The sequence below is a fragment of the Choristoneura fumiferana genome, chromosome 14 (genome assembly GCF_025370935.1).
Source record: "Choristoneura fumiferana chromosome 14, NRCan_CFum_1, whole genome shotgun sequence".
NCBI lineage: Eukaryota > Metazoa > Arthropoda > Insecta > Lepidoptera > Tortricidae > Choristoneura > Choristoneura fumiferana.
Window position 1 is genome coordinate 5,393,432 of NC_133485.1, and position 18,332 is coordinate 5,411,763.

The window sequence follows — 18,332 nt, forward strand, 5'->3', positions numbered from 1 at the left end:
TCTTGACTGTGGCTCTAAACATGTATTGCAGCTTTATATTTTGGGGCAAGATGAAAACTTACTTTTTTTAATGATTTTACATAACTGTAAGTTGTGTTCTATGCACAGTTTCATTAGGATATTTTTATTGAAAGGTTTTAAATTTCTACAGGTCGTAGTACATTACTATATTGAAATTATGTTTTGAATGAAAACGGCTGCTTATCTAGGTAAGTAAAGGCATGAATAGATGGAAAATAAAAGTTAACAGTTAGTCTATGTCCAACGTGGCGGCCAAATAATGCAGCAGGCGTCAAATTGTGTGGCGTTTTATAAGATAATCATAAATAGTTTATTTAAGTGTTACTAAATGTCAGTGTAATTTTTATGACTTATAGTTAATATGAGTAGATATTACGATTACGGTAACGCGATATCATGGTGAGTAACTTTATTTTGAACACCTGACATCCATATTGTTTGGGTTCCGTAAACGTTTTTCTAAAAACTTGCTTCTGTAAAATATTACATTGTTTGTTTATTTGATTACTAACCAATCATAAAATATTCGATTTTTTCCTGTGTTTTGATGCTGGTCTTTTTAATTTTTGACCGTGTTTGCGGCAGAATGTGGTGTCTGCACTATGCAGGGGCAACCGCGGGCAACGTGAACAAAATTAGGGTCACTTCATAGTAACAAAAAATATTATTGGTATTATTTCCAAAATTATTGATCTTTATTTAAATTGTCAACTATCATATGCACAGCTGTAAATCGGCTAACGCATGTTTTATTTAAAGTGCAAACATGATCTAAATAAATTTTATAAATGTGCCTAGGATGAGTAATCCTATTTAACGTGGTGACGCCGCAGCCTTCACTTAATGTTAATAATAAAAAAAAAAGATTTTGAATTAATTTATTGTGAAGTTGATTTGAAAAACAAACAAACAAAATGTTCAGTTTTTTATATGTTGTAATAAACCACCTTATAGAATATAGGGATAATATAGCTAGCTAATCACTGATATAGTTTCAATATTATTTTTCTAATCGAAACAGTTATTTTTAACATACTGAAGCTCTATCATAGCCTCAAACTTTTTTTAATTGAATATTTTTTTTATATTTAATTTTGTTGGTACTCAAGACCAGTTTCACTATTTGCTGATAAGTGCCAGATATATTTTTTATGGCAGATATCTGTGAGCCGTCTGTTTATTTTGAACAAAATGAAAAGAAATGACATAATACAAAACTTTTCAGAGAGCAATGAAACAGGCACCTGTTTATTTGTAGGTATTGCAAAGTTAATAAAAAAAAACTTGGTTTAGTGTAAATTAGGCATTTTGCAGAGGCTTATTATTTTAAAAAAATTGACCACACATGTCATGCTGTCAATTTAGTTGTTTTTTTAGGAAAAAATATTTTTGAATGACATTTGCTCTCTAGTATTGAATATCAAAACGTTTTAAAAAATGCTTCCTTATGATCTCACATTGCCTGTATAAATTGGATTCTTTCACATTTCAAGTTTTTTTTTAATTATTGAAAACACAATCCTGTCCTACCTAGGGTCCATTGTATAATGAGCTACAGTAATAAAATATTTTAATTAGAAAGCTTGCTAAATATTTGTACAGTCAATGTCATAAATAAGTAATCACTTTTGTACCTTGTTGCTTTCAGTGTGTAAACAATTTTTTATGGCTTTTCAAACATGACGTTAAAATGACAAGGTAAAAAAGTGATCACTTATTTATGACATTGACTGTACTCTATGGAATGGGCCCGTGACTGTTACAAGTTACTCTCAAAATTGATTGTCTGTTGTTTTTGTGATCATAGGCTGGCTCAGACTAATAGCAAATTTATTATTTTTTAATGCTACCTAATACAGAAATGAAAAACTTTATAATACACTAAGGAGCTGTTTCACCACCCGTTGATTAATTTAATTTTACGGATAAATGTGATGCCGTCTCCGTCTATTCCTACAAAACAAATAGATACGCCATCACATTTATCTGTCAACTAAATTTAATCAATGGAACAGAAACAGGTGAAACAGGGGGTAAGCATTGTCGAAGTGCTAATGTCCTGTTGCTAGTTTCTACCTGTATGTGTGTGTGAGAGCACTAGTGCTGTGGTCTGAGCCGACCCTTGGTGCAACTTGTTGTTAATGGTAAAATATTCTGGAAAATTTCAATGGACAGTCATCTTATTTCTCACACCCTTAGCTCCTGTCTTCCTGACGCCATTCCCGGTCATATTGCGAAGCTTTTACATGATGTACTTTCTCTCCTTAGCAAGCTCCTTCACAGCTGCAGTGGAATAATTTATCAAAATAAAACAAAATGGACCATCAACATTGTTCTAAATTGCAATTAAACATCGTTAGAGGACCGGTTTGTCTAGTCGTTTACAAAAGCTGTAAGACATGTTTTAACCATTGATGACTTAAGTAATTATTCAATTGCAGATGTCACTAGAGCCCTATCCCTTTCATCTAAATTCGGTGCTTAGCATAAGAGAAATAAGAAGACGGCCATGCAGTGTTTCACAGAAGAAATTTTCCAGAAAACCCACTCAGTTGTGTAGTTGATTTCTGATAGATTTGTGTCCGTTGGGACAGCTGAATTTCAGTTGACATGAGATGGTCGCTCATCAACAATGGTTAAAACACGATCTTCAGCGAGAGTAGGAAACGCGGCATCATCTACACCCGCCGAAAATGGAAACTCCTCTGAACTTAGATCGCGACTCAAAGCTACCGAGAATGGACGTTCCCAAAAGAACAGCAACTCTAGGCAAGTGTCATTAACCCACCATAGCTGCAGCATGCCACGGTGCTGTTCCGGTTGGCACCGCATTGCTCTACCTACAGTCTTGTAATGCAGCTAGCAATGTGTGGTGGGACGAGATGTTTCTAACAGTTGGCGCATGACTTTTGGCTTTGGTGTTGGGTCTTGAGAGTGACTATGCTATGAACCCCATTTAACATAGGATACAAGGACCAGAGAACGCGCTTTATATTTAAAGAATATCTCTGAGACTGCACTTTTTCCATTGAAAGTATATTTCCTTGTACCTACAAAAATGCACGCACACAAATATATCTCGTTTTTTAGTGTCCCCCAATAGTTGTTTTTAAAGGAGTACTTAGAAAATAATTGCACCCTAAAAAAGCCAAAATCCAAGTGGAAATAGAGGGAGTTGACATCATTATTGGTTAACTGCATCAGCATACAGACCAAACATACATACGCGTAAGTTCCAAATTCTCGTGACCATAGAGTAGTTGAGAGTCAGAATGTATGTTTGTTTGAAAATAGATTAAAGTAGCAGTCATATTTTTTATTTTTTTTATCATGGCAATCACTACAGAGAAGGTGCTCATACTGTTCAGGATCACCAGTTCTGTCATCGGGTGAGGATCGTCAAATTCTGTAGGGAGAATAGGGGAGCTTTTATGAACAAGTGTCTTATACAGTCAATAACCTAACCTAACCAACTAGTGTGGAGAACCCCCCCCCCCCGACTTTGTCACTTCAAAGTTCAATATCTCAAAAACGGCTAAACCGATTTTAATGAAACATGTGAACCATCTCTAGTAAACCTGATTTCAAATAAAAGAAACCGCATTCAAATCGGTCCACCCGTTAAGGAGCTACGGTGCCACAGATAGACACATATAGCGGTCAAACTTATAACGCCCTTCTTTTTCGTAGGGGGTTAAAAACAGGTCACATTACAGCTTTGCGGCGGCCGCGGCGTCGTAACGTAACGTCAAGCGGCGTGGCGCCTGAGTGTGGCACGTTGCCGCGTTGTGCAGATATAGGTAGGGTTGCCATAACTTCTAGGAACCAATAGGGCGGGACGGACCTAGGGACTTTCGATGCCCAAAACTCGTAAATAACATATGCAACGCCGATATATGTAGCCTTAGTTCTGGCAGTTGTTTGCTTAGTAGCAATTTTTGAGTCTGGATACATCAGTGCATATTTAATTTGGTAGTAACTATCCAACGAAAAGGATTGGTGATGATGTATAAATTTATATGCTGTGGTCGATTGAGCAGCTGCAATTGAAATTTCCTCTGCTGAATCTTTCTTTATCATAAAAGTAGAAATATCCTTATCCGCATTTCACAACCGCCGGTGGGGCGGGCCACGTGCCCTCTGCATTTCGTCGAAATACGGGACGGGATGATCAATTACGGTGACAGTCCCTTATATACAGGACGTATGGCAACCCTAGATATAGGTACAGTCACCAGCACCAATATCTGACACACCAAGCGTGCAGTGTTGTGGGCATGCCCATCGTGCCCACAACGGTGGATCCGCCCTTTATAGCCCTGCCGGGTTCATCCGCTCAACACAGCTCGGCTCCGTCCGTATAATATCTGCATGACGCGGCAGCGTGCCGCAATCAGGCGCCGGCCCTCTCACGTTAACGACACCGCGCCGTAGTGATGTGGCCAAGCCCTTAGAAACCGATTGTCGAAGTTAAGTGTTTTAAAAAGAAATACCAAAATGTCCTCATGGTTCATGAATTTTCCCCTGTGCCAGTCAATAAGACAGTGGCTAGGAACTGCTGTCACACGAGCATTCATGGCGGCAACCATGTGTGTAGCTTGGCTGACTGCGTCAGTAATCTTGACTGTAGGAACAACCAGTGATGTAACGTGAAAGAAAAACCATCTATTTGAAAGTTTAAGTTCTTGAACTCCTTTAACGCAAAAGAAGAATATATCGGTCAGAGAGCACAGCGTGCTTTTCATGCTATAGCACAAGTTTCCAAATATGTAGGTCTGAGGCTCATTTAGACATTGCGTGAAATATTGTGCGAAATGCGTGCAGTACACCAAAGCTAAAGGCTTAAATGAACTATTACAGATTGATTATAAAACAAACATGTAAGAATAAAGCCAATTAAAGGCTTCCACAGATAATATGAAAATATGAATAAGTAGATTAGCACAAAAAAGAAATTGAAAACAATAAAAGCCAATAGATGATAGATCAGTCAATGATAAAAATCCTCCGATCACGAGGTCCCGCAAGGTGCTTACCAAAACATGCACGATATTTCTCGCACCGTCTAACTGAATGATGCTTTATTGTTTAGCTAGGAGTGGTGTTGACAATGTTAGTTGATTTAGTCTTACCCGTTACTTTCGAAATTATGAAAACCAGCGCGCCGAATTGTCACCAAATGCTCTCAACCTTTTGACGCATATTGTTAGTGTAAGGTCGCACACAGGAGCGCGTTCTCTGTTTATTGCGCGCCCGAGACAGTCACCGCTCAGTGGTTACCTGGCAGCACGCAATGAACAGAGAAAACGCCGTGCCGCTGCCCGCTGTCGCTTATAACCATAACAGGCATTAATGGCGTGTTTGGGGTTCCAGGAACAGCCAAGCACTAGCGTCGGGCGGCGTAGGCGGCGGCGGGTCGCAGGGTAAGGACCCGTTGGCGCCGGTCTCGTCGTCACGCAACATGTATCAGCACCCCGCAGTCACCGGGTACAATCCGCAGGACGCGCGCGCGCAGTCCATGCCTGTCACAGTAAGTAACTAGCTATCTAGCGTGGCGATGTTACAATTAAATCCTAGAATTCTTAAAAATAGTATATTGTACAACGAGAGCATAAAAAGCGTTATTTTAACCGAGACGTTTATGTCCTCCCGAGCCGCAGGCGAGGGTTGACAACTAAGTCGAAGGTAAAATGAGTTTTGGGAATACACTGTGATGTTTACTTTCAATTCAATGTTTAAAAATATAGCTCCATCGATACTATCGATGATTCCGTCAAGGTCGAAAAAGACAAGATTTTTACTTTGATTGCGTGGAAACTAGACAGAAACTTACACTTTTCACTTGGCCGTGACGTCACGACTTACGAGCCACCGCTCCTAAAAATCAACGCGTTTTATCTTGGTAATTTTTTTCACTCACAAAAAATGTGTTCAATTATTTTTGGTAATCTAAAAACACTAATTAAAAAAAAGAACTGTACCTTTGGATTCTGGCAATGTTATACAAAAGTTCAAATACGATGTGACTGTCGCATCACAACCTGTTTGACTATAGAAATCGGGTATGAGGGAGCTTACGACCTCTTTTTATATTCTGTGAAACCCACAATTTTTAATAAAAAGTTATGTTAGACAGCTCAGGACCGTTCTCAAGTTTAGTGTGTTGCGCAGGCGCGGCAGAACGCGATGTTCGCGAGCAGCATGTACCACGGGTACGGCGGCGCGGCGGCCTCGCTCGCGCCCATGCCCACGCCGTCCCCCACGGCGCCCCTGCCGCCCTTCCCTGTGCACCCTGACGTCAAGTTTAAAAAGTAAGTTCATTGTCTTTGAGTTTATTGACCGTTTGGCCGCTTACATTAGGGCATTATCAGCGTGGTAGGCGCATGGACCCAGTGTGGATTGGAATGGTTTTCTTGAGTTATTTTAAGTTAGCAAATCTGACAATAAAAGGATCCGACAGAGTGGTAAAGAAATTATCTGAAGAAGAAACCCCCTTCAAAACTCTCCTTGTTATAGTTAAGCTTCAGGGAGTTGGGGACTTGCAGCCGGGTTTTTAGCCGGTGTGAGTCCGGGACTGTCTGGGCCCTTCCTTTCCAGTCGTCCATATTTAACCCTATTGCACGCCGTCAAGTCCTTCAATACAGAAACAATAACTGTAGATCGGATCAAAAAGCTATTCGACGTTTGAAGAAGAATATATAAGTCGCATATATGAGTCTGCGTCGAAAAAGAACACGCAATAAGAGCGAAAAAGATGTCTCCCCGAAACTACGGACGTTTCGCGTCGGCGGAGCCGATCGACAACTTTTTCGCGCTTGTTGTGTTTACATTTGGACATAAAGCGTTTAGCCGATTACGCGTCGACAAGTATTGGCAAACCCAAAGGCTTATTTTATTTTCTTGTCTGTACAGGCTGCCTTTCTACGATGTGCTAGCAGAGCTGATGAAACCTTCTACAATGATGCCGACGCAGAACGGGCGTATGCAGGAGGGAACCTACATCTTCCACCTCACGCCGCAGCAGGCCACAGACATCGCATGCGGCAAGGATATCGTCGGCACTACCAACAAACTTGATTATATCGTGCAGGTAATTATTATTTAAACTGAAGAAGTGTCCCACAGGGCAAAGACCTCCCATTTTCTTTATTTGTCCCTGTTTTAGCAGCGTTCGGTCAGTTGTTAAGGAATACTCTAGTTCCTCCCGCCAGCGCCTTCTGGGCCTGCCACGGCGTCTGTATCCACCTTGTGGTATGGTAGAATACTCATATCTAAGATGAAGTACCAATACCTAACTAACTAACTAATAGGTATTTGACATGCGATTGAGGACCTTTGAATCTAGCCAAACCTCCTAAGTTGCATGTTCGAGTAGCAGCAAGCAGTTGGGCGGTGTTGGTCCTTCGTCGTCGATGTCAAAGTTTCACCTTTAGGGCTAGTGGAAGATCTCTTCATAAGCTAGCAGGGAAAAAAAAAACAAGGTACAGAAGATTATAAAGCCTTCGACATTGACGTTGATACAGAATGGGCGTATGCTTTGCATCCCTTCTGCATGCCTTCCTAAGCATGTGTATACTTACGCCGCAGCAGTTCACAGATATTGCCTGCGGTGAGGATGTAGGCATCGCTAACTTGATTTTATTATGTAGGGCTTACCTATCTACACTGTAGACAGTTAAGAAAGATGAAAGGGCTAAATATGTACTCACGTAATCAAATTGGATAACTATACGTAATTTGATTTCTATGCCACCACAGGACCTTGTCAGAGACATTTTCATCGTTTCGTTTGATAAGCATTTTATATATAAGATAAGATAAGATAAGATATTATATCATTTATTGCCACAACAAATAGTACACAAGATTTATTATAAATAATTACAAACTTATTATACAGAAGAATATAAAAAACTAGAGATAACCACTAACATTTGCTGTGGCAAAGGGGATGTACTTTGCGTATGCTGTGAGTTAGGGTTCCATAGGCTGCCCTGACTGGCACAGCGCTGATTTTCAGTACACCCCTTTAATACAACCCCGTTGTCAATCGATGGGTGCTAATGTTGAAAGCATAAATAAAATAATAATAATAATGATAGTTGATAAAAAAAACTGTTGGATGTGCATGTGCAGTCACAACACAATATATAAGGTTCTATGATGGTTTTAGGAATCAAATTGGTTGGCTGTAAGAGGGAATAGTTCGACAATTCCCAGTCCGTGGTTAAAAATGTCAGGTCACTTTGGTCTGGAACGTGTTACACACAACATTATCATTATTGTCTTTACACAGGCTCTACAAATTGATTTATAACTCGGCATTTTTTACATAATTTGTTTTGTTCACAGGCGCAATTGAGATTTTGTCTACTAGAAACCACATGCGAACAGGAAGACTGTTTCCCGCCCAGTGTTACCGTCAAAGTCAACAACAAAATGTGTCCCTTACCGGTAAGTCACCCGAAATTATAGAGGAAGGTTGCCAAACATATGCACCTGAATTTTAGAGAGATTAGGTCTGCAACAATGGCTCAATTAATTGTGAAACATTTGCCGAAATTACGTCCTGATTGGGTTTACTACACTTGTGGTGTGTCACCATGTGGAAACACTAACCCTTGAATGCCAAGAACACCTAGAGGTGTCTTGTGCGGTCATGCCTAGCCTGCCACGCCAGCAACGCCTAAAGGTGTCAGGGCTAAGGTGTACTTCAATCATGAATAAAATCTATTTTGCACAATACTGTGAGATTTGTCTTTTTAACCGACGGAAAAAAACAGAGGAGGTTCTCAAGTTGATGCGTTTATTCGATGTCTCGAATAAATGTATTTTCTTTCTATATTTGTTTTTTTTTCGATAACGCAACAGTGCGCGCCCGTGCGTGCCCTCACTTTCTTCCTGGCATCCTGGCTTTTCGCAAAATATATATTTCGCAAATTAATCATTTCCCAATTGTCATATGGACGAATGATTTTTTTTCTCAAACTAAAGCTATTCATGATATATTTCAGGACTATCCTGTAAGTAGAACCCTATAGGTTAGCTTAGGTTTTAACTTAGGTTAGATAGGTTTAGGGGTTTAAAAAATCTATCTAATTCGTCGGTATGAAACAGTTGGGAAATGAATCACTAGAAACATATTTTCAGCGAAATATTTGAGAAGCTTTCAAAGGGTCAAAATAACTGGGCCAGGGCATAATAAAGATTGGTATACGCTTATCTACCCTATTACCAGAAACTGTTGGATATTATTAGAGCAGCCGTTACACTGACGCCTTATTCCAGAACCCAATACCAACGAACAAACCGACGCCGGAGCCGAAGCGGCCTCCGCGGCCGGTCAACATCTCCTCGCTGGTGAAGCTGTCGCCCACGGTGCCCAACACGATCCAGGTGACGTGGGCGGCGGACTTCACGCGCGCCTACGTGCTCAGCGTGTTTATGGTGCGGAAGCTCACGTCCGCGGAGCTGCTGATGCGGCTTAAGAGCAAGGGAACCAAGAATGCGGATTACACGCGCTCGTTAAGTAAGTTGATGAAATATTTCATCACTGTCAAGTAACTGTTATTTTATGTAACACATATCCGCGGTGCTGTCTATGCCTATACAACGTTTTTTTTAGCATTAGAAAAAGGGTAAAGCATCTTAATGATTGTTTTCATTGAAAAACGTTTAAAAAAAACAGTTACTATTACTTATGATACCAAAAGCATGTAAATAATCATATGTCCTTGCTAATTGTTAGTATTTGCTGTGACTTAATTTTCAAAAGTGTTTTTCAATAAAAATACACGTCAAGATCGCTTACCTTCTTTCTAATGCTAAAAAAAACGAAGTATAATCAAATAAAATAAACAGAAACAGGCCGCATAATATAAATATGTCTGTCACATAACAGGAATTTATCAGAGTGGTTAAATACCTACTATTGGCGTGACGCTGTAGCACCACGGTTGCCACCGATTTGCCAAATTATGTCGCCTGACATCAGTGATGACAAGTATGGCAGGGATTGTGTATGCGACATGTTGCTTCCATAGACATACCTAATTCGTGGTTTCCTTACTCTCCGAGATGTCTAACAAAAAAAATTTACTCCACGCTCATTAAGTCTACTAACTATAATAATCTTTTCAGTACTATGTTTTCTTACTGTCAAATTAATTACAGTCAAAGAAAAACTATCAGAGGACTACGACAGCGAGATAGCAACAACGTCCCTCCGGGTATCCCTCATGTGTCCTCTCGGCAAGATGCGGATGTCGTGTCCGTGTCGTCCCGCAAACTGCCCCCATCTCCAGTGCTTCGATGCGTCGCTGTTCCTGCAGATGAACGAACGGAAGCCCACGTGGCTGTGTCCCGTGTGCGACCGCCCTGCGGTTTATGATTCCCTGGTTGTTGATGGGTGAGTTGTTGCTCGTAAACTATAAATTATTGTAATTACTATTGATAATTGGCTAGTTTCTTAAAAAAATCTATCTAGTCCATCAGTTAGCTTAGAAAATATTGGAGACATATTTTTTCTTGTCAATCAAATAAAAAAATTACAAAGATGAAGCGCGTCAACATTTCGGGAGTTGGGGTTAGTGACGTCACGTGGAAGTTTTAACTGTCTAATGTTCATAATTTTTTGGGCAATTGACAAAAAAACGTGATAATAAAAAGACGGACTAGACACTAGACCAGGCGTTTTCAACCTTTTAGTTTTAACGGCACACTTTTCGTTCATCAAAGTTTCACGACACACCAGTAAACATAGCCAAGTGCGAGTCGGAGTGGCGTGTAGAGTTCCATCCGCCCCGCCATTCCTTTCGCCCCGTTACCAAATAACCTGAAAACGCGAATCGCACACGCCACGCGTCAGTTGTTTTCGTACCATTTTCTCATTAAAATAGATATTCATAGATATATATATATTAATAGATTTCAATGCAGCTTACACTTCGCGGCAATCGCGGCACACCTGAAAGTATACGCAGCACACTGGTTGAAAACGTCTGCACTAGACTATTGCAAAATTTAATGACTCGTAAGCCCAACGGTAGTGATATCGAGATTTTATCCCTATTCCTTGGGAATATCGGGATAAGAAGTAGCCTATGTTATTCGGGACGTTCAATTATCTTTACACCAAATTTCATTCATTCCGCCCAGACATTTTAGCGTGAAGGAGCAACAAACATACACACTCACATTTTAGTAGGATTAATATTGTTGTTTGTGGGTAGGTACTTCCAAGAGGTGCTGACGTCGTCCCGTCTGTCTGGCGACTGCAACGAGATCCAGCTGCACGCGGACGGTAACTGGTCGGCGCACACGCCGCCCGCGCGCGCGCCGCTGCCCGCGCAACCGCAGCCCGAGCCCGTCACGCTCATAGCAGACGACCTGGGTCAGTCACTACACAATAAAAAACTTATCAGGGGACAATTGACACCTATTGCCCCAGTCCCAAACTAAGCAGTTCTAGATAATATTCCGGTCATTCGCACAAAATGCGTTGCTTCGTCCTTTATAATACTAACAGTTACGGGATGGAACTCGTTTCCGTCGACATTTTTGGGATAAGTGTGGTTGTATCAATTTTATTTGTATGTGAGCATGCGTGTCTCGAATAAACTTTTTCATTTCGTAATCAATTCAGCACCTATATTAGTATTTACATCAACGCATAAATCGACAGAGGTAATACCAGTGGAAGGCAACGGCGCCAGCAAACGCGCGGCCGTCGGCGAGGCCCGCACCCCAAAGGCCACGGAGGTGCTGGTCGACCTCACCTCAGACTCTGAAGACGAGCTGCCGCTCAAACGGAAGGTGCCGCAGCCAAAGGCCACGCCGCCGGCCGACGCCGTCGTCAAAACTGACGACAACTACTCGTCTTCCAATGGTGAGTGTCGAAAACTAAAAACAAGTTCACAAAAGTACAGACCTTGGCCCTTGACCTCGTAAGTCCCCACGTACTTCATAATCATAATCATAAAGTACAAATCAATTTTAAGAATAACTGCCGAATGTACTGTGAAGAACAAATTTTTCAATGAAATAAGAACTTTTAAATCAATAATCTTTAAAGTCACAAAACTGGGAGCTCTTGGCTCGGTCTGTAGAACTATGTAAGTACTTAAATGTTTAAAAAAAGTCAGGACTTACGAGGTTAAGGCGACTCAACAAAAAAATGCTGAATATCGTAGATGAACCAGTGCTCTGTCAACCAGCATCCAGCAGACAGATCTCGAAGCTTTTTTTGGCGACGGAACCCTTTTGGAAAAATATATATTTTCTGCAGTTCTAAAATAGTCAAAAATAATTATTTTGATTGAAAATTGTACTCTGTACCTTACAGGTTATACCTAAACTAAAGTATTTATTTAAATTACACCTCTATAGGCTTTTTAAATAAATAAATAATAATATAGTCAGTACTTGGTCTCGCCGGAAGACCAGCGCCGGCTCCACCCGAGGAGTCCGCATTCTATGCTGAAGAACAAATATTTTTTTCGTATTTTTTCTTTATTGTTTTTACCTATTATTTGTCTGTGCCAGCTTTATTTTAGTATACTGGTTGATTCCAGGGTCATGAGCAGGAGCGAAAGAGGGGTGATGGGGAGATTCACACTGAGCAACACTTGAGTACAAGCCACGAAATTGCAAAAAAAAAATCTGCTGCTCCATACATTTCGGATAGTTAACGTTCAATTATCTCTTGATTAGATGAGTTTTTTTTCGCGATTTCGGGGCTGGTCCCATAGTAAAAGTTGCTCAGTGTGAATCTCCCCATCACCCTTTTCACTTCTGCTCATGACCCCGGAATCACCCAGTATTAGACAAAAATTTAAAAATGGCTGTTATTTTAAAATGAACACATTTTTTCGTGACATTTATGTAAACAAAAACTGATACTGCAGCGAAAGCGGAACGAAAGAAGTAATTAACGAATACAAACTTAAAACAACTGTTTGTCGCGGTTCATTTCCTGCCCACTTTCTCTAGTTACATTGTGATTGTGATTTTTTGTCTCTTGATGTTCCTTTATAAATACTGTTCAATACAAGTGAATACTACTCACCTATAGACAATAATCTTATAGGTAGTGCCACGAGAGTTGACATCTACATGAAGTAATGAATGAAATGAATGAGTGAATGTCAAAATCTCGCTGTCATTACATGACATGTTCTAGTGTGCGTGACCTCAACTCTGGTGGCACTACTTATACCTATAACAATACAAATAAATTTCATCATAAATAAGCGACAAGCGAAATTTGAAGGCTTGGCTCATGCCTAATTAACTAACGCCTTGGCCATCCTAAAACTAACCATGAAGACTTGGCTGTATGGTGTTAAATCTTTGCCAATTCCCTAGCGGAAACAATTAAAAAAAAACCGGCCATGAGCGTGTCGGGCACGCCCGAAATAGGGTTCCGTAGCTATTACGCAAAAATTAAGTGATATTTTTCTAAGGATTTCGTATTTTGTACAGAATATTCCAAGTTTAGGTATATTTTATTACTTAGGCTGCTATTTACTCTTAAGCTACTAATAATTCTCAAGGAAACTTAACCGTAATAGTTTTCCTTGTAAGTTTGGTATACTTACTACTATCCTGAATTTCATCATCATCATCTTTCATCCTGAAGGTTTTAAAAGACCTATCCAACGATACCCCACACTACAAGGTTGGATGAGAAAAAAAAACCCCAGTTTACGTCTATGGGAGGTACCTTAAATTTTTTTTTATTGTACCATTTTGTCGGCATACTTTACATATATATTTGTGCAAAATTACAGCTTTCTAGCATTGATAGTCCCTGTGTAAAGCCGCGGACGAACAGACAGACACATGGCGAAACTATAAGGGTTCTGTTTTTGCCATTTTGGCTACGGAACCCTAAAAAAACAACAGCTAACGTAACATTGGTCTACAGGTGTGGAAGCAGTGTCGTCGAGCGGCTACCGGTCGCCGAGCGGCGGCGGCGGCGGCGGCGGCGTGATCTCGCTGGACAGCCCCTCGCCGCCCGCGCCCGCGTCGCCCGCGCCGCCCGCCGACCCGCTGCCGGACGCGCCACATCTCTCCATCACGCCTGTCGATCAGTGTGAGCATTATATTATCGCCCGTCGCCCGTTAACCGCTCGTTAACGAGACGGTACCGATTTTAAGGCAATTTTAAACAAACTTTACGGAATGATGGTTTCTGTGACAAGCGAGTTGGCGCTAGTATCGTAGAGTACGTTTGACAACATTTGTGGCATGTTTGGAATCATACTTCCTACTTATATTATAAATGCGAAAGTTTGTTTGTTTGTGTGTGTATGTTTGTTACTTCTTGACGCTAAAACGGCTGGACGCATTTGGAAGCAATTTGGTACGTACATAGCTAGACGTCTGGAATAACATATGGGCTACTTTTTATAACGATATTCCCACGGGATAGGGATAAAATCTTGAAATTTCAACTGCTGGGTTGTTTTGAACTGGAAATTTTGTACAGTTGTTCTTATCACAACCTCAATGAAGACCACGATATAAATTTTGGGATTTCCCAGGGAAATTTTGTAACATCCTGGAACTTCTATTGTAACTACCAGATAATAGTTCACGCGTGTTTTGCCGTCAGGAATAAATGGCAATCGCTTCAAATACTAATGTCAAGCTTCCATTCGCCATCTAGCGTCATAATTTTGAAATCATAGCTGAAATCCACATGTAGCCTCTTTCGTATTCTCAGGCCTTCGGAGCAAACTGAGGAAGTAACTACCGATCGGCAATCACATATAAAAAATGCCATCTATTGCTGTTTTTTGTATTAAACATAGCTTGTAATTGCATGCAATAACGATATTCCCACGGGATAGGGATAAATCTTCCAACTGCTGGTTGTTAACGGAAATTTTGACAGTTGTTCTTATCACAACCTCAATGAAGACCACGATATGGGATTTCCATCCATCCTGGAATTTCTATTGCTATCAGATAATAGTTTACGCGTGTCAAGGCCGCGGATAAACTCAAGTCGGTTAAATATAATGAGCCAATCGTAAGCAAAACTGTATCGTCAAACGGACACTAACCCCATCGCGAGATTCCACCAGCAATAAATAAATAAATAAAATCTCGTTGTGTGTTTTAAAGTGAAATATTGTTATAATATTTTTTTCATTTGTGGCACAGGCACGAGCAATAACAGCGAGCGCGAAGAGAACGACACACCCGCGCACTGGGCGCCTTACGCCGATTCGGACCGAGACTCGCATGATTCTTACCGGAGGTAAAGACCTTGGCTAGATGCACCGCACATCATACGCACGACATCCTCATTTGACCCCTGTGTGCAGCTTGTTTCCATTCTGCGTAGAAAGGAACGTAACTGTATCCACGGTGCTAAGAATTATTCGTACGAGCTGCTTGATGATGCGTCTTCGTGCACAGTTTCGTTCTTTTCCACGCAGGATGCGAGCAAGCCACAAGCGTCAATTGAAGATGTTATCTACGTGGCCTAAGTAACGCCAGTAAAAACAGCCAAGTGGCTTTATAACTACCTATAGTTTCGGCAGCCTTCGGGACACGTACCCCGCGCCGTTGATTCACCTAAAATCTTTTTAGCCGTGAAGCATTTCTGGCTGTTAGTTTTTCTTCTTCATCAGCAAGAATAGCAATGCGCACTAGGTCCCCAATCCATTGTGAATACGACTGTTCGCTTGCAACATTGCCACTGTTCTAAATTTAAGCTAGGGACCAGGCTGTTGCGGTGCATTCCTAAGCAGACCTCGGCGTCTCTGAGAACTCCTCGGCATTCTTAAGCAGACCTCAGCATCCTGAGAACTCCTCGGAATTCCTAAGCAGACCTCGGCATCCCTGAGAACTCCTCGGCATTCCTAAGCAGACCTCGGCATCCCTGAGAACTCCTCGGCATTCCTAAGCAGACCTCGGCATCCCTGAGAACTCCTCGGCATTCCTAAGCAGACCTCGGCATCCCTGAGAACTCCTCGGCATTCCTAAGCAGACCTCGGCATCCCTGAGAACTCCTCGGCATTCTTAAGCAGACCTCAGCATCCTGAGAACTCCTCGGAATTCCTAAGCAGACCTCGGCATCCCTGAGAACTCCTCGGCATTCCTAAGCAGACCTCAGCATCCCTGAGAACTCCTCGGCATTCCTAAGCAGACCTCGGCAATCATGCCGTCAGTGTGAGTCTGCGTTGCGTGTAAGCATCCGAAAGATTCCTTGCCATGCCGTGCCGCTATTGGGCGTCGGGCCTAATTCTACCTTTAGAATTGCGAATTATATTGAAATTATTAATATTTCAAATAAAATAAATTCGGTGTTATTGATTGTCGATCTATTAGTACTCTCTTTATTATTTTCATTCTTTATTCTCTGAAGCAAAACCCTTTACACCGGTGCCGTTTTTGTAAAAACGTCAACAATTTATTTTATAAAAAAAAATACTGTCAGAATGTTTTCCGATTTCAACTCCCTTCTCGAAATACATAGGTTGTGCCCATACAACCATCATCTGCATAATGTATGTAATATTTACACACTTGTATTGTTTGACTACTTATCTCAGGTACTGACTGAGGGAGAAGAGTGGCCGTCCTTCCTACGCCAGCGGCCACTCTTCCGAGGAGGAGCAGGAACCGTCTTACCCCGAGGTGCCAGTGCTGCCGCAGTAAACCCGGCACTGCCAACCCGACTCTCACAGGACGAGCGTGTCGACAGTGGCCAAAGCATGACAATGTCTTGGACTTACTCAGAAGAAATAAGTAAACCACAGAGTGCGTAAAAAGCCGAAACAAGCAATGAAATAACAAGCAGACGTTGCTTGGTAAGAAACTGTCTGTGCGCGTCAAAACAGAGTTCTGGTGACGTGTAATAATTAATATGGACTGATTTAAATAAGCTGATTATGTATCCTGAAGGACTGACATATTTGACCCTGAAAGTGTAGTTTGATTTAGTTTTAATTATTTAGATGCAGACGGAGTTCATCGCACGGTTACAGAGGTTTTCTACTTTTGCATTACCTTATTTATTACCAAATATTGTTAGAATGTTTCTTGTAACTTTATCTTAAGGCTAGTCTAAGTTCCGACTCGGGTTATGATTGAAGTAACAAAGCGGGACGTGATGGCGTTAGATGTTTACTTGCCTCGACCTCGTTACCTTGAATGATGCAGGCCGGTTCAAGAAGGCTCCCGGTTTGTTATATCAATGAGTGAATATCAGAAAAGATTGACGGTCTACAATTTTGATCGTCGCAGTGTGTGCTAGGGTATTGAGAGTAAGGGCTGTTAATTGACTGCACTCAATAGACGCGTACAAATTACCCGATCGAGTTGTCTTGAGTGCGGCGATTAGGCCGCGGTGTGGAAGTTTTCCCGAGTTTTGTTTTCCATATTTGCTCAATTTTTTGAGCCTGCCTGTACCTAATACTTCAATGAAATATACTCTATTGATTTGCTTGGTTAAATGCCAAATGGTAAATTGTTTTAGTGGCACCTCTTCGTGTTTTGGTAAAAATATATACTTAAAATGAGAAATGTAATAAAAAACGAGCGAAAGCATTAAATTGAGGGAACTGAAGTGCAACGGTGGGAGATTTGGCGGACGGAATCAGATTCCTAACACCTATTTTTTTTTGTGCCACTCGAAAAGCAATACAATAATATTACGTTTTCTTGCATTATAATTCACCACACCAAATTACGACTTAAATTCAACTAGTTTGTTTTCAAAAACGAATTGCCATCCACGGCTGTTTTGTCTCGACTTCATGTCAATAAATCCAATTATCTTGAAAAAATATTTATTGTTAAGATATAGAATAATTTTACGTTGAATGTCAGACGCTCCATTATGACCTGTAATGTAGTGCAGCTTCGTTGCGATGCGATCACTTCTGTAAGATAAATAATAAATGTAAATAATATTGGTGACTTTGGCTTTCATTAAACCTACTACAATCTTACACTTAAAATGCATGTCAAATAGCGAGCTACGCTTGTTAAAGCCAGCGCGACATGGATGCAATAAAATCTACAGATCCGATTGGAAAAAAGGTTGACTCGTTAGGTGGGTGGGTGTAATGAGTTGGCGCTCGGTAGCGGGATGTCAACGACCTCTGCAGCGCAATGCTTAATTATTAGATAATTGTAATGAAGGGCCGTCCGGCGGTGCTGATGCCGCAACAAACGCCACAATCATTATCTATTCACTCGATGGATCAATCCGCCACAGACGCCGCCGGCCGTACTCTACGAGCCCTTCTCACAATACAGTTTTGTGGCGGCTCGTAAACCGGCGTCCCGCT

The 18,332-nt window shown here is 41.1% G+C and overlaps 1 protein-coding gene across 3 annotated transcripts; it reads left to right on the plus strand.

Annotated features, from left to right (window-relative positions):
- Positions 1-261: 261 nt before the first annotated feature.
- Su(var)2-10 (E3 SUMO-protein ligase Su(var)2-10) lies at positions 262-17,958 on the plus strand. Of its 3 annotated transcripts, none has more exons than XM_074097335.1 (13): positions 262-420; positions 2,616-2,790; positions 5,395-5,551; positions 6,193-6,332; positions 6,934-7,111; positions 8,374-8,475; positions 9,310-9,550; positions 10,195-10,429; positions 11,253-11,413; positions 11,705-11,908; positions 13,949-14,116; positions 15,193-15,289; positions 16,590-17,958. In XM_074097335.1, the coding sequence occupies exons 2-13, from the start codon at positions 2,654-2,656 to the stop codon at positions 16,594-16,596; spliced, it is 1,827 nt and encodes a 608-aa protein (XP_073953436.1). In that variant the 5' UTR covers positions 262-420; positions 2,616-2,653; the 3' UTR covers positions 16,597-17,958. The 3 variants fall into 3 exon arrangements, with proteins under 3 accessions (XP_073953436.1, XP_073953437.1, XP_073953438.1); XM_074097336.1 differs by having other exon boundaries at positions 2,627-2,790; XM_074097337.1 differs by lacking the exon at positions 2,616-2,790.
- The last annotated feature ends 374 nt before the right edge of the window (positions 17,959-18,332 follow it).